The 17,673-nt window shown below is 42.8% G+C and overlaps 1 protein-coding gene across 4 annotated transcripts in view; it reads left to right on the top strand.

The window, feature by feature from the left end:
• Positions 1-2,504: 2,504 nt before the first annotated feature.
• foxk2b (forkhead box K2b) overlaps positions 2,505-17,673 on the top strand; it is a 129,733-nt gene continuing 114,564 nt past the window's right edge. For all 4 annotated transcript variants that reach the window (XM_070857563.1, XM_070857561.1, XM_070857560.1 and 1 more), the window contains exon 1: positions 2,505-3,218. In XM_070857563.1, coding sequence (XP_070713664.1) covers positions 2,641-3,218 — 578 coding nt within the window. In that variant the 5' untranslated portion in view covers positions 2,505-2,640. The remainder of the gene's footprint in view (positions 3,219-17,673) is intronic.

A 17,673-nucleotide genomic window follows, 5' to 3' on the forward strand; every position in this document is an offset into this window, starting at 1 on the left:
GGACTTTCATGATCTGTATGCCTCAGTTCCACACCCTACTGTGCCTTTTGCCTGGACAGAGAGAAAACAACTAACGGGGGAAAAATGTGTCCTCATCCAAGGGGCAAAAACGGTTGCAGTATGTACTTACATCAGTTCTGATGAAAGGTCATCAACTTGAAACGTTATCTCTGTTTGTCTTTCCACAGATGCTGCCTATGAATTCCAGCATTTTCCATTTTTATTTCAAATTTCCAGCATCTCAATATTTTGCTTTTGTTGCAGCAAGTTTTATGGCCCCAAAACTAGGGGCTGTGAATATAAGAAAGTCAGCAATAAATTGAATTGGGATTCAGAAGCAAATTCTTTCCCCAGAGAGCAGTTAGAATGTAGAACTTACTACCACTTGAGGTGAAGAGCATAGATACATTTAAGGGGATGCGAGATAAGCACACGAGGGAGAAAAGAATGCAAGGTTCTGCTGATAGGGTTAGATGGAGGCTTGTGTGGAGCTGTGGCTCAGTGTGTAGCACTCTTGCATCTGAGTCAGAAGGTTGTGGGTACAATACTCCCACTCCAGAGAATTGAGCACAAAAATCTAGGCACACACTGCAGTATTAAGGGAGTGCTGCACTGTTGGCGGTGTCATCCTGAGACGTTAAACCGAGGCCCTGTCTGTTCTCTCAGGTGAATGTAAAAGATCCCATAGCACTATTTTGAAGTGCAGGGGAAGTTCTCCCTGGTGTCCTGGCCAATATTTATCCCTCAATCAACATCACTAAAAAACAAATTATCTGGTCATTATCACATTGCTGTTTGTGGGGGCTTGCTGTGCGCAACGTGGCTCTCGCGTTTCCATTACAACAGTGACTACACTTCAAAAAGTAATTTATTGGCTGCAAAGCGCTTTGCATCATCCGGTGGTCAGGAAAGGCGCTTATATAAATGTAAGTTCTTTCTTTTTAAATGCAAGGTTGACATTGAGTTTTAGATTCACTTGTGTATGGGGACAGCTTTCTTTCGCAAACGCTAGCATGGATCAGTTGAGCCGAATGGCCTGTTTCTGTGCAAACGTCTTTTTATTTTGCAAAAAACTTTTCGAGTGCGTGTATGAGCATTGTGCATGTGAAGAGGGAGGTGGTGCAGCGAGACCATTGGTTGTGCAGCGCAGAGTGTGCCCGCCCTTCCCTTGCTGCCGCTCAGTGTTTACAAACACTCCCCCGCCTGGGTCCCGGGCCAGACAGCGCGGCTGACATCAGCGCTACAGCCGAGCACATGTCTGTGTGTGGGGGCGGGGGAAGGACACACACTGCGGCCCCTGTGTCCTCCTCAGCCGGCTCTGCTTCCCCCTCTAACATCCCGGCCCGGCCTGTGGCCCGCTGACAGCCGGGGAGGGCGTTTGTTTGTATTTTTTATCACGGCTCCGGGCGCCCTCCATTAGCGGAGCGGGTAATAAAACCAACGGTCGGCCGCAAAACCCGGAGCGGAGCCGTGTGCTTCAGCAATCCAAAGGCCCCTCGAGCCTGTTCCGCCATTCAATGTGATCATGGCTGACCTGCGACCTAACTCTATATACCCACCCTTAGCACATATCACTTGTAATACCTTTAGTCAACAAAAGTCTTAGCAATCTCCAGTTTAAAATTAACAATTAAGAACATAAGAATTACGAACAGGAGTAAGCTATACGGCCCCTCGAGCCTGATCCGCCATTTAATAAGATCATGATCATGGACTCAGCTCCACTTCCCCGCCCACTCCCCATAACCCCTTATCACCTTATGGTTTAAAAAACTCTTTCTGTCTTAAATTTATTCAAATTGATCTGGCATTAATTGTCATTTGTGGAAGAGAGTTCCAAACTTCTACCTCCCTTTACCTGTACAAGTGTTTCCTAATTCGGAGAGTGACTGCTGCCAATAAACTGGAAGTTACTGGAAGCTGCGCAGAATGCATGAATTGTCAGGCCCCAAATTTGAAAAAGTAACGTTCACCACAGAGGAGGAGCTGATAGCGATAAGCTCACTCGGCGAAAGTACAATAAAACTCTCACAATCTGACAACATCCTCGTTAAAATTGTACTGGAAGTTGTAGCAGTTCATTCTGATGAATTGCTCACACCGCTGCCACTCTCTTCACACGTTCCTTCTCCGTCCTCCCTCTCACTTTCCTCCCCAGTCTCTTGGGACGCTTCACTGCGTTAAAAGCGCTATATAAATAAAAGTTGTTGTTGTTGTCGTCGTGTATTGGACGCGAAATGATTCAACAGGAGTGCGTTCTCGGCGTGCATTATTTCCATCGCTGTGGAGTCCTCCCCCACCCCAATGGAGATCCAGGCCGAAATTTACGACCTCCTTCTCCTTTAGCCCGGCTCTCCGCAGCCCCCGGGCCCTTGCGCAGCAACGCAACTTGCTGGAGCGCGAAGCCCCGCCCGCGATTGGCGGGGAGGCCGATCATCCATTGGCATTGGGCAGGTTGCCGATTGGCTCCGGGAGCCTGTCAATCAGACGGGGGGCGGCCGGGCTGACGTCCTTTCCGGCGTGAAGTTTGGTTGCACTCGGCCGCCGCCGCCGCTGCTGTTGTGTGGGGGGAAAAAAATATTTGGATTCCCGTTAATTTTTTTTGTGAAGAAATTTTGAAAAATTGAATTATCTTTTAAAATGGCCGCAGCAGCAACAACAACCGCCGCCGCGAGTCTAAGCGATTCGACACCCAATGCCATCAATAATATTAATAATAACAGCGGCGGCAGCAGCACCGACTGCGGGGCCCGGGCCCTGCTGGCCCTCAAGTCGGCTCCGTGCAGCCCGTCCCGGGTTCAGGTTCACTGGGACCCCGAGGAGGAGCTGAACGGCGGCGGCGGCGGCGGCTCGTCTTCGTCCTCCACCGGCCACGGTCACCTCCAGCAGCCGCCGGGGGCCGAGGCGCTGGCCCGGCTGGAGGGCCGCGACTTCGAGTTCCTGATGAAGCGCCGCAGCGTGACGATCGGCCGCAACTCCAGCCAGGGCCAGGTGGACGTCAACATGGGCCACTCGAGCTTCATCTCCCGCCGCCACCTGGAGATCTTCGGCGGCGGGGAGGCGGCCGTGGCCGCCGCCGCCGCGCCCTACATTGCCCCCACCACCAGCAGTACCACCGGCGGCGGCTGCTTCTACCTGAAGTGTCTGGGCAAGAACGGGGTGTTCGTGGACGGCGTCTTCCAGCGGAGAGGAGCGCCGCCGCTGCAGCTCCCCAGAGTGTGAGTACTGGGGGGGATTCAGCGGCTTGCAACCCCCCCCGAGCAACATCTCCTGTCGGGCCCGGCTCCAGATAGCGATCGATAGTACACCAGCCTTAACCTTGATTTACCACCCTTACATCAGCCATCTTCGTGCAGTAGCAATTATATTTAATGCACGTGTGGGTACAGACACTGCTCCGAAACTATCTGCAGATTTAACACACACATTAAATTGTTGCTTAAATTCACCAATGTTTAATTTATGGTGCTGTCCTTTTTTCTCTCTCCTCTTCCCCCCCCCCCCAATGTGTCTATAACTGCACGTGTGAGCTATCCGTCACTCTGCGAATACAAACACGTGTTGTCATTTGTGGCACTGCCCTAAGTGGATTGTCCCCCGAATTTCATTTATTAGGTTTACTTTTAGGAATGTCATTTTAGCGCTTTTCCTCAGTGGGGTGTTTTAACCTTGCGAGGTTGTTAACCTAGATCACCATGCTTGCAGGTCGGTGACGAAGGTCTGTGTGTGACAGGTTTGGAAAAAGAATGGGAGCTATCCAGTGTCCATGTAGCTTTCATAATTATTACTTGGTACCTTTTGCGATGTACTGCAAATGATTCCGATCGTCTCCCGTATAAAATAGCAATTTTTTTCTCTAAACACCTGCATTAATGCATGTGCCATCTCTGTGGCTAGCCAGTCTAGCGTCATTATTATCACCCCTGCAGGTGCGTTTATTATTGCAAGGCGGTGTATGTATGTATCGTTACACAGGCTGACATAATTGAAAACGTTTAGATCGTTAACATTTTTGTCCATGATGATTACACAACCTTTTAGGTTCTCCTAGATTTTGTGAAGATAAAACATGATATGTTGACAATGCATTGCATGCCTGGCCGTATCTGAAAAGTTAACATTTTAGGTGGAGTCCCTTGGGGAAAAGGTTTCTTGTGACAAAAACAGAGAGGGGAAAACAGGTGAGGTTTACCAATCAAAAATGCTAAGTAATAGTCCAGAAATGGATTTGTAAATGTTTGAATTTGTTTAATTTGTACTTGGATGCTTTTGTGTAAAACGTAAACTTATGTTGGTGCTTGCTGTTCGAGCCATGTGAGGGGGAAATGCTGAGTTATAGTTGATGCATTGTTTAATCAAGAGTTAGTCGATTGTTGTACCAATGTATGCAGCGAATTCATCCAAGTTTGATTCATCCACTTGTGAAAATTTTTAATGTCTGAAAAGTACAATCAAGATAGCTACAACATTAAAAACTTTAAACCCTGGAGTGTTTTTAACTTCAAGTTATAAAAAGTTGACTCTGCACCAGTTTTAGTTTGTGCCCGCCTCCTGGAGGCAGTCTTGCATGTGAGTCGTGAATTGAGGCCAGTTTGTCTGTGGTTATACTGAACATTTCGTGTTTAAGGCTGAAGCTGCTTTGCATTGACCAAATAATCTACAATGTAATTGCCTTATTAAAAGGTTTGTGGAAAATACTAGTTTTTAGTAAGCTAAATGATCACTTAATAAAAAAATTAATATCTCCTCCTAACCCTTTGGTTTAATACATGTGATGAAAGATTAAGACATTGACCTATTAAAGTGACAGATCATATTTAAGACTATTTTCATCTGATATTGTCAACTGACCGGTTCTTGACTGGGGCAGAGATCGCATCATATAGAAGGTAAGTGTTTTTATAGATAACACTTGGTCCATGTGATCTCCTGGACTGGTTTTGATTGTCTGAGGGGGTCGGAGAGGAATTTGGCAGAGTATCTTTTCCCTTATTGGCCCTGGGGTTTTTGTGTTTTTTTACCCCTATCTCCAGGAGATTATGTGGCCTTGTGCTTTTGCGGGAGGGGGCGGCAGGCTTGATGGAACAATTGATCTTTTCCTGCCTGTCCATTTAGTATGTTTGTATATATATATCAATCTGCTGAATTCTCTTCTAACCTGGTGATTATATAGGTTTTGTTTTGATTGGCCCTTTATACTGTAATTTAGTTATCCATTGAGATCTAGTTCTGTAAAGCAGATGGTTACATTGCTTCACTTAAGTAAGTCTTTGATCAAATTTACATTAATACTAGAGTGAGCTAGGTGAGGATTTAACTCGCAAATGAATTAGATCATTTAACTATAGCTGAATTATGAACTCCTGAAAGAAAGCTATATGTTCGTGAGTGGATTTTATGATGGTCTCTTTGGAGCGGTAATAGTGTAAACAGTCTCCCAGATTGAAGCCAAATATGTGACCCAGCAGGCATTTGTATTGCTTGGCAATGGATGTTCTCAAGGTGGCTGATGTCACTGCTGGTATCTGTATTGCCATTACACATATGTTCAAAACTGTCAACTAAAAGAGTAAACATATAGTGTCAGACTACAGTGTATTAAGCTTTACTTTACAGAATGTAAGGATGGCTTGTTATCCATACATAATATTGTATTGCACCTACTAGTGAAAATGTCTGTACAATCTGTTCCACTTAAAGGAGATTTAAAATAAATCTATTTTATTTGACCTTCTTGGCATACTGTTCTACTTTTTATTTTATATGATTTGTGGGGTTGGGATGGGCACTATTCCAAGCTGGTTCTGGCTCCCAATCAGGTAGAGTGACGAGTGCACCGGCAAATTTATAGCATCAGTCACTCTATCACGCACTGTCTGGGAAATAGGGTCAGGCAGTAAGTGACTGGAAAAATGCAGCAGCAATATGTTCAGCCCACCCACATTCAAAGTGGTGGTTCAGGCATAGGTAACAGAAATGTTATTGCAGTTTATATAAAACATTTCTTTTCTGTTAAGTGCAGTTTTGCAGCCTCTGCATTCTCTTCCCCTGCTTCACAAGCATATAATTATGCAAGACTGGGAGAACAGGATTAACCCAATGTATAAACCTGTACAGTATATCAAGGAACTTTATTTTTTTAGTAAATAAATAGTTAATTTAGGACCACAACCTAATAATTAAAAGTGTGAATGCATACGCATTTGCTTCTACCAAGTATATTATTGGAATTTAATGGGGGGCAATGGTAGTTTTATCACAATAGATTAATAGCTGTACAAATAAGTTATATGATCATAATGCTTCATCTTAAAATCCTTTTTTCATATCCAGAGCAGTTTTGGTGGTGTTGAATTTCCATTGTGGCAGGTTCTGCAGCAATAGACAATTGCCCATGTGTAGTCTGGGAACATCGCAAAAAGTCTGGAAACTGCAAAAGGATAGTTGTTAGCAGCGATGTTTACATTTACTGCTGCCTCTGAAGCGGCACAGGAATACTACCTCGGAGATGTTTTTTCTTCCAGAGGCGGCAATGCAGCTGAAGATAGGGCATCTATTGGTAACAGCAATGTAATGTGAAAGGGCCATTTGACTTTGAGTCTTTTTCTTCCTGTCCCTGTTCAAATGTTTTCCCATCATTATGGTTTTTTGCAATTTTCTGACCAGGGAAGTAGTGTGCTATATGTGGGAAATGCGAGTTTCTAACTTGACGGCTTAAGCACTGGGCAGAGATAGGGAATTTATTTAAATAAATAAAAAAAAAAAATTTTTCCCAGTATACATTTGCTGAATGCATTTTGCTTAGCAAAACAGCACAGCTACTGTTTTCTTGGTAAAAAGGAGACCTCTTAAAGCCAACCACATCCTGTAGTCTGCATAGAAAAAGCCCATGATGCATAATACCGGAGAGTATTGGATGTAGAGTAAGATGAATCACACCCTCGGGTTGTGGCATCCAATTTGATACACTAAAGTAAAATATGTACTGTTGACTTTAAATCTCAGCTTCCACCATTACATTAATTCTATACAATTTATGTCCCGATAAAACTGCTGACTTCTGTTTAAGAACCGTGATTATGTATCATGAGATGTAAATGATAAAATCAAGTGCTATGTAATTGAGAGTAGTGAAAGACCTCATCACTCAATTGATCAAGTTATAGGTAGGTAATCTTTCCAGTGAATGGAATAACCTAGTAATGATCCCCATTTTATATTCTGCAATGGATGAGCTGGTACTCTTTGCTCAAAATTTGTCTTTGTTTAATCTTTACATGGGAATTATTAAAAAGTTGAGTGGTTTAAAGCAAAAACTGCAAATGTTGAAAATGTGAAACAATCAGCAATTTAAGCAGCTTGTGTGGGGGGAGCAAAAATACTTCCATCTCTAAAATTGCTCCATCTCTAACCCTGCCTCCTCATCTGCTGCTGAACCCCTCATCCATGCCTTTGTTAGCTCCAGACTCACCTATTTCGATGGTCACGTGGCCAGCCTATCACCTTCCATCCTCCCTAAACTTCAGCTCATCTAAAATTCTACTGCCTGTATCCTAATGTGCACCAAGTCATGTTCACTCATCACCCTTGTGCTCGCTGGCCTACTTCAACAATACCTCAGTTTTATAATTCTCATCCTTGTATTCAAATCCCTCCATGGCCTCGGCCCTCCCTATCCCTGTAACCTCCTACAACTCTCCCAGATCTCTGCGCTCTTCCAATTCTGGCCTCTTGCGCATCCCTAATTTTCATCGCAGCCATGACTTCAGCTGGCTAGGACCTAAGCAATGGAAATCCCTCCCTAAACTTCTCCACCGCTCTCCTTTTTAAGTCGTTCCTTAAAACCTACCTCTTTGACCAGCTTTCGGTCACCTGTCCTAATATCTCTGTGTCTCTGTCAATTTTTGTTTGATTACGCTCCTGTGAAGTGCCGCTGAACGTTGTTACTACGTTAAAGGCGCTATATAAATACAAGTTATTTCGGGTGCAGACCATTGTTGAGTCCGCATCCAAAATGTTATCTTGTCTGCTCTCTTCACAGAGGACACCTAACCTGTTTTTGTTTGTGGTTTGGTACTTGTGTTCTGTGACCTGTGACTTGATTTCTGCAAATGGGATTTGTCATCATGCAATCACACAAAGATGTAGGAGCAAGAAAATGGCATTCAACCCATCCAGCTCAATCTGTCAAGCGTCTTTTCTTGGTACTCTCCATTCTCCTACCACAAACCTGTATTGTTGTACTCTGTTGAATCATACATTGATCCAGATCCAAGTGTGAAGTACTCTGTTATACTATGCTTAGTTTGTGGCTTTGAGTTTCTAACTGCATTTTCCAAATGACTACACATTATATTTTGCTACTTTTTTCCCCCTGTTTATTAATGAACTTGCGTATTGTTTTCTCTTTTCCCTCCCCTCCCCCCCCCCTCCCCCCATTTTCTTACTTCCTAATGAAAATAGATTTAATTTCCTTAGCTTAATTTCATAACTCCTCTAAAATCACCATTGTTGCTTTTGTCTAAATTCTTTCCACTATCTCTGTATCTTAAGTATGCTGATCACATTTGGACAGAATATTCCTGTGATCTTCCTAATGCTTTAAATAACAGGAACACTTCCTTTGATTTAATATATTCTATGGCTATTTTTTTCTTTGGTTTGTTAAGTTTGAATTCTGTGGGCCTTGGGTGGGGGTTTGTCCTTATTGCTGTTCAGTCACTGGTGGATAAATCATAATCAGAACACCAAGTTCTGTTAGCATCAGCAACTTTAGATGCATGAAAATGAATGAGAACATGAATTTAACTTTAAATGTTGCCTCGGAGGCTCTATGGTATGGACTTAAATAACCCACAAAGGCAAAAGCTTAGACAATTCTGACTTGGATCTTTTTCTGGACTTATTTAAAGGTGTATTTTTTACTCCTACTTTTAATATAAATACCACTTTTGGACCATCTACTTAGTTGGTAGGTCTGCATTAGTAGGGCTGAAGTAATGTGCGTTCCATGCATAGCACATCTCAGCCCCTCAATAGAAATCATTATGAGTCTGAAACCAATGTGAATGTTGAACTCCCTGGCAGACTATGCAAATTGGAATATTTTGCTTGACTCAGTGAGGAGTTTCTATTCTGTACAGTATGACAAATGTGTTACTGTTAACAGAAAATAACCAGAATATGGGTGATTGACAAAATTGTCATGGGATTTCAAAAAGTCGATAGACGTTCACAAAGGACATGATCCAAATTTCACATTATACAGTTCCATATTTAAGAGGAGCAGAACAAAGATCGCTCGAGAAGGATAATGGAGATATTGACAGAAGTTTAAAAACTGGTTGAATGGCTACAAAATGAAAAAGGTATAGAAAAAAGTGGCAACTATAAAATGACAAATCACTGATTAGGGGACTGACCCAGTCAAAGGGTAGAGCAATAAAATTAGGCACAGTAAAAGGAAAGGGGAGTCAAAGTACCAAGACTTAAGGTCACTAAGCTTTGTGTGGGTGCTGTCTACAGTGAATTGGAAAGAAAGATATGCAAATATTCTAAAGTAGTTCAGTAAATTTTATAACATCATAAACATTGTAAAATGCCTATTCTCAAGCAAATCGATGTGTTTACATGCATCTATGTACTCTTTTTTTTTTAAACGTTCCTCCAATAGTTGTTCTTCCCTACGGGCATTATATTTTCTCAACATCCACTGCTTGCTATTTTTCGGGTTCCAGAACTACTCACTACACTTTTGCATATGTGCCATTCATGCTTCTCCCCGCCCCCCCCCCAAAAAAAATCTACTGTCAGTGGCTGGGCCCACACTGCAGACTGACCTCTCAGCACACACAAACTTCCAGCTATCAGTGCAACATCTTACTAACTCATTGGCTGGTATGGGATAACTGGCACATATCTATAAATTCTCAGATATTGCCACTTATATTATTACAAATGACACAGTTCCTCACAGACACACAACTGCTTATTAAAACTTGGTGCGGATCTGAGGTGTGATGTTCACATAGGCTCAGCTCATCCCTAATCCTGTCTCCTGTCTCCTCCCGCCCCATGCCTCTCCAAGCGCATCCCATTCCCACTAAACTGCAGCCATCCCAACTTCCCAGACCCCATACTTGTTGAAATTGTAAATGGTTCCCTCACTTCAGGTAGTATCTGCCTCTCTTACAAAACAGCCACCATAATCCTCTTTCAAAAGACCCTCACTTCACACCTCTGTCCTTGTTAACTAGTACCCCATCTCCAACTTTCCTTTCCGCTCCAAAATCCTTGAATGTGTTGTCGACGCCCAAAACCATGTTTGAATCTCCGATCATCAAAATGATCCTAGTCAGAATCGTTATCCTCCCCCTCGACCTCTGCAGCCTTTGACTCAGTCATCTTCCTTCAATGCCTCTCCTCCATTGTCCAGCTAAGTGGGACTGCCTTTGCTTGGTTCCACTCACCTATCCAGTCGTAGCTAGAGCATCTCCAGCAATGGCTTTTCCTTTCACCTCTGCACCATTAATTTTGCAGTCCCTCAAGGATCTATCCGTGGCCTCTTCTCCTCTTCCTCATCTATATGCTGCCCCTGTGACACCATCCGAAGACACAGTATCAGGTTCCACATGTATGCTGACTGCATCCCAGCTCTACAACCCCACCACCACTCCCATTCCCTCCAATGCCTCTGTGCTGTCAGACTGCTTATCCAACATCCAGACTTTGATGAGTCACAATTTCCTCCCATTAAATATTGGGAAGATTGAAGCTATTGCCTTAGGCATTTGCCACTGATTCTTTCTCCATTTCCACCATTGTCTCCGGTAAAACAGACTGTTCCAGCCCCTTTTTGACTCTGGGCTGAACTTCTGCCCCATATACTCTGCATCACTAAGACTGCCTACTTCCATCTCTGTCACATTGTCTCCATTCCTGTCTCTCATCCTTCACATTCTGTAAACCTCAGTTCATCCAAAAAGCTGCTTCCTGTATCTGTCTCTGCACCAAATCTTGCTTGTTGACCTACATTGCTTCCTGGTCCCCAATGCCTACTAATTTAAAATTCTTATCCTCATGTTCGAATCCCTTCATGACCTGGCCCCTCCCTACCTTTAACCTCCTGCAGCCATGCAGCCCCTGTCCAAACTCCTCGCACTGAAGCCTCTTGTGTATTCCTCCCTTTCTCCCAACCCCCCACCATTGGCTGTCTTCCCTTCAGCTGCTTGGAATTCCCTTCTTAAACCCTTCTCTTCTCCATTTAAGACTCTTTAAAATCCATCTTTTTATTTGGTCACCGCACCCAATACCTCCTTTGGCCCGTCATCCACTTTTGTTCGCGTTTCTAAAATGTTTTTCTGCATTTAAGGCATTAGGTAAAGCCAAGTGGATATCAAAGTAGCAATGTTTTGTGCATTTCTTTTCGCTTGCATTCTAACTGCATTAACTTTTTTGTTTTGGATGGTTGGGAGCGTGTCAGGAAGATTTCCATGTTGACCATAAGCTTTTTTTTCTCCAACTGCTATAAACTGATTTCTAAGTTGACTAGCACCAGTTATAAGACTGCTTTCTCTTCTCTTTCCACCCCCCACCCCCACCAAACAGTACAGTAAAACACATCTTTGTGTCTGATTTTACATATTGGTTGGTATAACAGCAAGTTGCAAGAAAGGAAGATAGCTCACAAGGTTGACCCACAAAAAGACTTGAACTGTATTGGGCAATAATACTTTATGGATTTCCATAAAGTTTATCTAGGTGACCAATGCTTTATCAAAAACAGCAATACATTTCAGTGTATAGTGCCATAATTGGCATTTAATGGAATGTTTCAAATTATTTTTTCCTTCTGGGATGTGGCGTCGCTGGCAAGGCCAGCATTTATTGCCCTTGAGAAGGTGGTGGTGAGTCCCCTTCTTGAACCGCTGCAGTCGTGTGGTGAAGATACACTCACAGTTCTGTTAGGGAGGGTGTTCCAGGATTTTGACCCAGTGACGTTGAAGGAACGGTGATATATTTCCAAGTCAGGATGGTGTGTAACTTGGAAGGGAACTTGCAGGTGATGGTGCTGCCATGCGCCTGCTGCCCTTGTCCTTCTAGGGGGTAGAGGTCACTGGTTTGGGAGGTGCTGCTGAAGAAGCCATGACGAGTTGTTGCAGTGCATCTTGTAGATGGTACACTCTGCAGCCATGGTGCGCCGGTGGTGGAGGGAATGAATGTTGAAGGTGGTGGCAGCCAATCAAGTGGGCTGCTTTGTCCTGGATGGTGTCAAGCTTCTCGTGTTGTTGGAGCTGCACTCATCCAGGCAAGTGGAGAGTATTCCATCACACTCTTGACTTGTGCCTTTTTAGATGGTGGAAAGGCTTTTGAGGAGTTAGGAGGTGAGACACTCGCCGCAGAATACCTAGCCTCTAACCCGCTCTTGTTGCCACAGTATTTATGTGGCTGCTCCAGTTAAGTTTCTGGTCAGTAGTGGGGGATTCGGTGATGGTTCGGTGATTGCAGATGTCCCATAGTGTACTGCGTACTACTGAAGTCGCATGGTCAGAACATCATGTGCTTAAAGCTCCAGAAATGCTTCCAACTAGAGTTGGCAACTCTACTCCACCAGTATCTCAGATACTGATGAGCTACTAACAGCCCCCCTACCCACCCCCCACCCCCCAGCACTTCAAACGTTAGCAGCTGCAGCACGTGGAGGGAGCGAGTCCCAGACAGAGGTTAACAGGACATTAGTTCTCGCTCAACAAACCCGCCCCCCCCCCCGGAAATTTGGCTGCGATCTGCCAGACACTCCGGCCCTAAAGCAGCCACCTTGCCCTGCACAGGTTGCCAACGTAGCAGATCCAAGGATCAGGACATCCCTCCTTCAATGGAGAATGACCATGAGATGGCAGTGAACTAAGGAACCCAACAAACAGCAAATGAATTGTTTTCCCACTGGCAGGGCTTCAGAATTAGGCAAAGAATGAACACTGCAGAAGACACAGCCACTCCTGGAATATTTGGCTCATCTGGTTTACTGTACATACTATGACCATTTTGAAAATAAGGACACCTGATGCAATTCTCTTAGGTGACCCTAATTTGCAGGTTCATTGCATCTGGTGTAAACCCTGAGGATTGCTAGAAACTCTGGTGATCAATTTTGGAGGACTGATAACTTTCCTACAGAAGATGGATTCTGGTGTGGAGCAGGCCACTGTTGTCGAGTACTTACATCTGCATGTCTTTAAACTACTGAATTCAGGAGCAAAAGATTGGTCAGTGTTCTTCAGCCTGTCGAGCAGAGCTATTATGGACAATTTCTGGGTAAATATAAACTTTGAAAAATGGCAACATTTCAAATGACCATGAGATTTTTTAAAATCATATTGGGAGATCTATGAAGTAGGGGTCAGAGCTGCAGTTTGTAATGTTTACTGTAGTTTCAGTGCAGGCTAAACAGGTCAGTGGTTTGCCTATACTTAATTGTGATAGGAGGGATATCAGGTTTGTATGGAAGGATGGACTTGATGGTCCAAATGGCCTTCCTGTGATTTTTTTTCTTGTCTTATTGAAGCAATATATCACTTGATTGCCAAACTATTGCACATCTGAATGACAAAGTTACAAGCCTCACACAAACATTTGTAATACTATTTACCTACCATTTTTACCAAAACTTATTAAAAGGTGCAAGCTACTTTGTTCTTTCAACAAAAGCTTATTCCCAGTTATTTATTTAAATCTATATCCCACAGTGGTCTTGCAGCAAAAGCATAAGATGCAAGTCCTTTGCTTTCTGCTTTTCTTCTTGCTCCCCAAAACATAGTTGTTTTGTCTCCCATTATTTCCTTGATCAATAAAATACATTATTTTCTCCCGTGCATGCCTCACTATTCGCAGTTGTATGTAATTTGCTGTTGGGTTGTCATAGTCTACTCTAGGTATTGTAGTTCTGTAGAAATGATGTGAAAACTACAACTCTTGAGAGGGATCGGTCTCTTGCACTGTATTTATCTGCAGGAGCTGTAGCTCCCTGGTCGTTTCCTATCTGGTTGTTATGATGTACATTGGATATAGCAGTCCCACAGGAGCCAGGTGAAAAAATGTATCTTGTATGTGTGTGCTCCCTTGTTGTCTTTCTCACGTGAAATAGCACAGGCTAGTCATTGCTTCTGTGGATAGTGAAAGGAGTGCTGAGAAATGATGGCAGTGTCTAAACATCACATTTAAGCACCTTCTGCCTGTAGCTAGTTAAAGATGGCTGCCCTGTTAAGGTCAACTTTTGTAAGGTTGTTCCAAACAAATCAACAGATTTTCAAATATCATGATTTTTTTTTTGGTGGCAAATACTTAAGAGTAAGGCCGTTGAAGAGCCAAACCCTATAATACATTTCTGTGCTGTTCTCGTTTATTTTGTTGGTGCCATTTGATACTACTTTTTAAAAACTGGATTCAAGCTGGTCCACTAGATTGTAAGGTTGTAAGTTTATTTAGTCAACTTAATTAATAAGTGGTAGTAACATAAGCTTTCTGGTCTACAAAGGCAGTGGCTTCAGGTGTTTTTAAATGACTGAAGCTCGTTTAGTTCCCATGAGCTCAGAATCAATTACGGGCTTGTTTTCCTGATAGTAAAGCAGTAGTGTATGTGACCTAAAACTGTAAGTCATCCTTTGCAAATGATTATTTCTATAGGAAGACCTGTTCTCCTGTAAAAATAAAACATCAGTATATTAGAGGAAAAAATATTCAATTTGGACACTATTTGGGAAGAAATTGAGTAAAAAGATCAGTAGTTTTCAGTTTAGTGTGCAGTGTTTTCCAGAGGACGTTATTTCAGAACACCAGTAAACAGATAGTGTGTTTCAAGTTTCAGATTGGGCAACACCCTAGGAAAGAGAGAAGTTTGTATTCTTATTAATACACACACACAAAATCAGATTGCTTAAAAATACACAAACTACAAGCATAAAATGCAGTTAATTTGTCCAGTGAGTTCATGGAAATGTTAAAAATACCTACCACCACCCTAATTTGTCATATTCGCGGTAATTAGATGTCGAAGCTCAATCTTGACCTTCGCAGTCTAACCACAGGTTGTATATCTGTTCTCATCTCAGTAAGTGCCTGGTTGATTTTTCAAATAAAAAAAAATGTTCCTTTGTCTAATGTAATGTATAAAAAATTGTTGGCATAGCTGGATTCTTTGCCATAGGCAGTTATGACTGCCAGTTGTTTGCAAACTTGTGTGCTTTATAGTCTTACATTGGTGGTTACCCAGTTCTTTGGAAAAATACCCTCAGTTGGTTTCATGATGTCAGTGCATTTCATTCACGATGAATCACATTTCATGTTGAGGTAATCGAGTGCAGTTTTTAAAATGTAACCCCAATGGCATGGTGGGCCTCCCTTATCCGGAACCCTCGGGACCTGGCCTGTTCTGGATTGGGATTTTTCCGGGCGAGGGGTGGTCACGTTAAATTGGATGGTACAGGTACTGAGCAAGGGATACCTGGGCTGGCTGGCTTGGGGCTGGAAGTGCGGCCGAGAGATGGGGGTGGTGGGGGGTGGGGGGAAGGCGGTGGATCGCGGAGTTAGGCCAGCGATCGTGGGAGTCAGCAGCGAGGAAGGAATTCAATTTGTTAATTTGTCCACGATTGAATAGCCCGGTGGCACTATGGCCAGTTAGGCAAGGTACTGAGGTATCATACCCCAGCAAGAGTCAATGCTTCCAGGAGAAAAATTGCAGCAGTTATCTTCTGGCCACTGAAAATTTTCGACTTGGAATTTTCAGACCTAATGCTCTTTTTTAATTTAAAAAAAAAGGCACATTTAAGGCTATGGTTGTACTAGTGTACATCACAAATGTTCTATGATTCACACTTGAATAATGAAGAGACTCATTTAATTAAAGGATCTTGTTTTTTTTTTTAATCCATGAAGTTCTCCCTGTTTGGTCTGGGACAAGAAGGAAATCCTGCCGGTCAGAGTTGCAGTCATTCATAAAACTGACCTGTTTGTGGTTTTAAGAGGAACAAAGACTACAACTTCCTTTCCTGTGGTTGAATTATTTACTTTCTGCAGTTGCAGCTAGTTTGCACAGGAACTAAGCCGGCTGCAAAGGCTGATGAAATAGAAAATGCACGTGGCTATCTTTTCAATAAAAAATAACATTTTATATAGCATTTTAAGGAAGTTTGACATTGCTATGGCATTACTTTAGAGCAGCTACCTGATAAAAACATTACATGTATCATCACCACAAAATCATCTTTTACTGATGCATAGAAAGCTGAGCATCTTAGCTAACGATGCAGAACATTGCATGTTGTTGCAAGTAACTTGTCTGATCATGATGTGCTCCAAGTTGAGCTAATCAGCAAGAAGTGAGCATTGTTTTAAGAGCATTTCAAAACATTGGGGCAGAAATTTCGAGGAGGGCTTCCCACAGGTAAATCCAGAAAAAATAGAAATAAAATGCGCGCTTACCTGAAGCTGCTGTGCCCGCTGGAACTCCCAATCCACGGGCCTCCTCTCTCTGCGACGCGCAGCGTGTGCACGCCGGGACGTCCGCAGGAGTCACGTGTGCCTGGACATCCAGTCACAGGTAAGTATTTTCTCATTCATTGTAATAGAATTTTCATAAGTTACGAAACTCCTATTACAATGAATGAGAAAAAGCCTAAAATGCACAAACATTACATAAAATATTTTAAAAATAATACCTTGCACAATAAACTAATAGAAATTAAAAATGTTACATGTTTTTTAAAGGAAAAAAAAATTCCCGATTTTAACAAAAGTTAGCGTTAGGGTTTAAAATAACATTATCTGAGTGGGCAGTGTTTTAACATGTGTTTTTAAAATTTTTATTTTAATGTTTTTTCTATGTTTTTAAACTCTTACAACTGTAAAAGTAGGCTATGTGCCTGCTTTTTCGGGCGTTAAAGTTTTGAGGACATTTGCCGGGCAAGATGGGGGTAAATTGTCCAAACTTCCACGTACAAATGTCCTCGCTCCTGAGATGCAAATCATCTGTCAAGCTCCAGCTTGACAGATCGGAAAAGCCGGTCTTCAGCGCATGCGCATTGCGCGCTGAAAACCGGCTTTTCCGATGCCTTTCCGGGTCCATAGAAACTTCGTATGGACCCAGGACGTCAGAAATTCTGGGCCAATGTGTGTTGAAAACAGAAAACGCACAGTAAGTCGCACTACATCTGAAAGAAAAGTTAGTTAAAGTCTTAGGTTAGATCCTTCTTCAGAAATGTATGATTTTGAGTGCGCCACACCCACCCATGTCATAATATGTAGGTACAAGAATAGTAGCACTTTTCGGCATTCAGTGATGTCAATCTTTAATTATTTAAATCAGTGAGATAACCTCTCCAAAATATGCCTGGAGTCAGGGATGCACTGGATAGTCCCAGTGGTATCTGGGGGCAGAATCCTGGTCAAGGAGTCAAAGCTCCTGTTAGCTTTCAAACTTTTAAGCATTTATGGAGTCAAAAGAATGGCTTGCTTTCCAAGATAACGTTGTTTATTTGGACATACTTCCCTGAATATATTTTAATGTAATGGGAGAGAATGAAAAATGACTTGGTCTTGGAACTCCATGGAATGGCTTGGTCCACTGAAATTCTGTACAAAAGGAGTAGTGTGAGAAGAAGCTCCGTCTATATGAATTAA

The sequence above is a fragment of the Pristiophorus japonicus genome, chromosome 16 (assembly GCF_044704955.1).
Source record: "Pristiophorus japonicus isolate sPriJap1 chromosome 16, sPriJap1.hap1, whole genome shotgun sequence".
Classification (NCBI taxonomy): Eukaryota; Metazoa; Chordata; class Chondrichthyes; family Pristiophoridae; genus Pristiophorus; species Pristiophorus japonicus.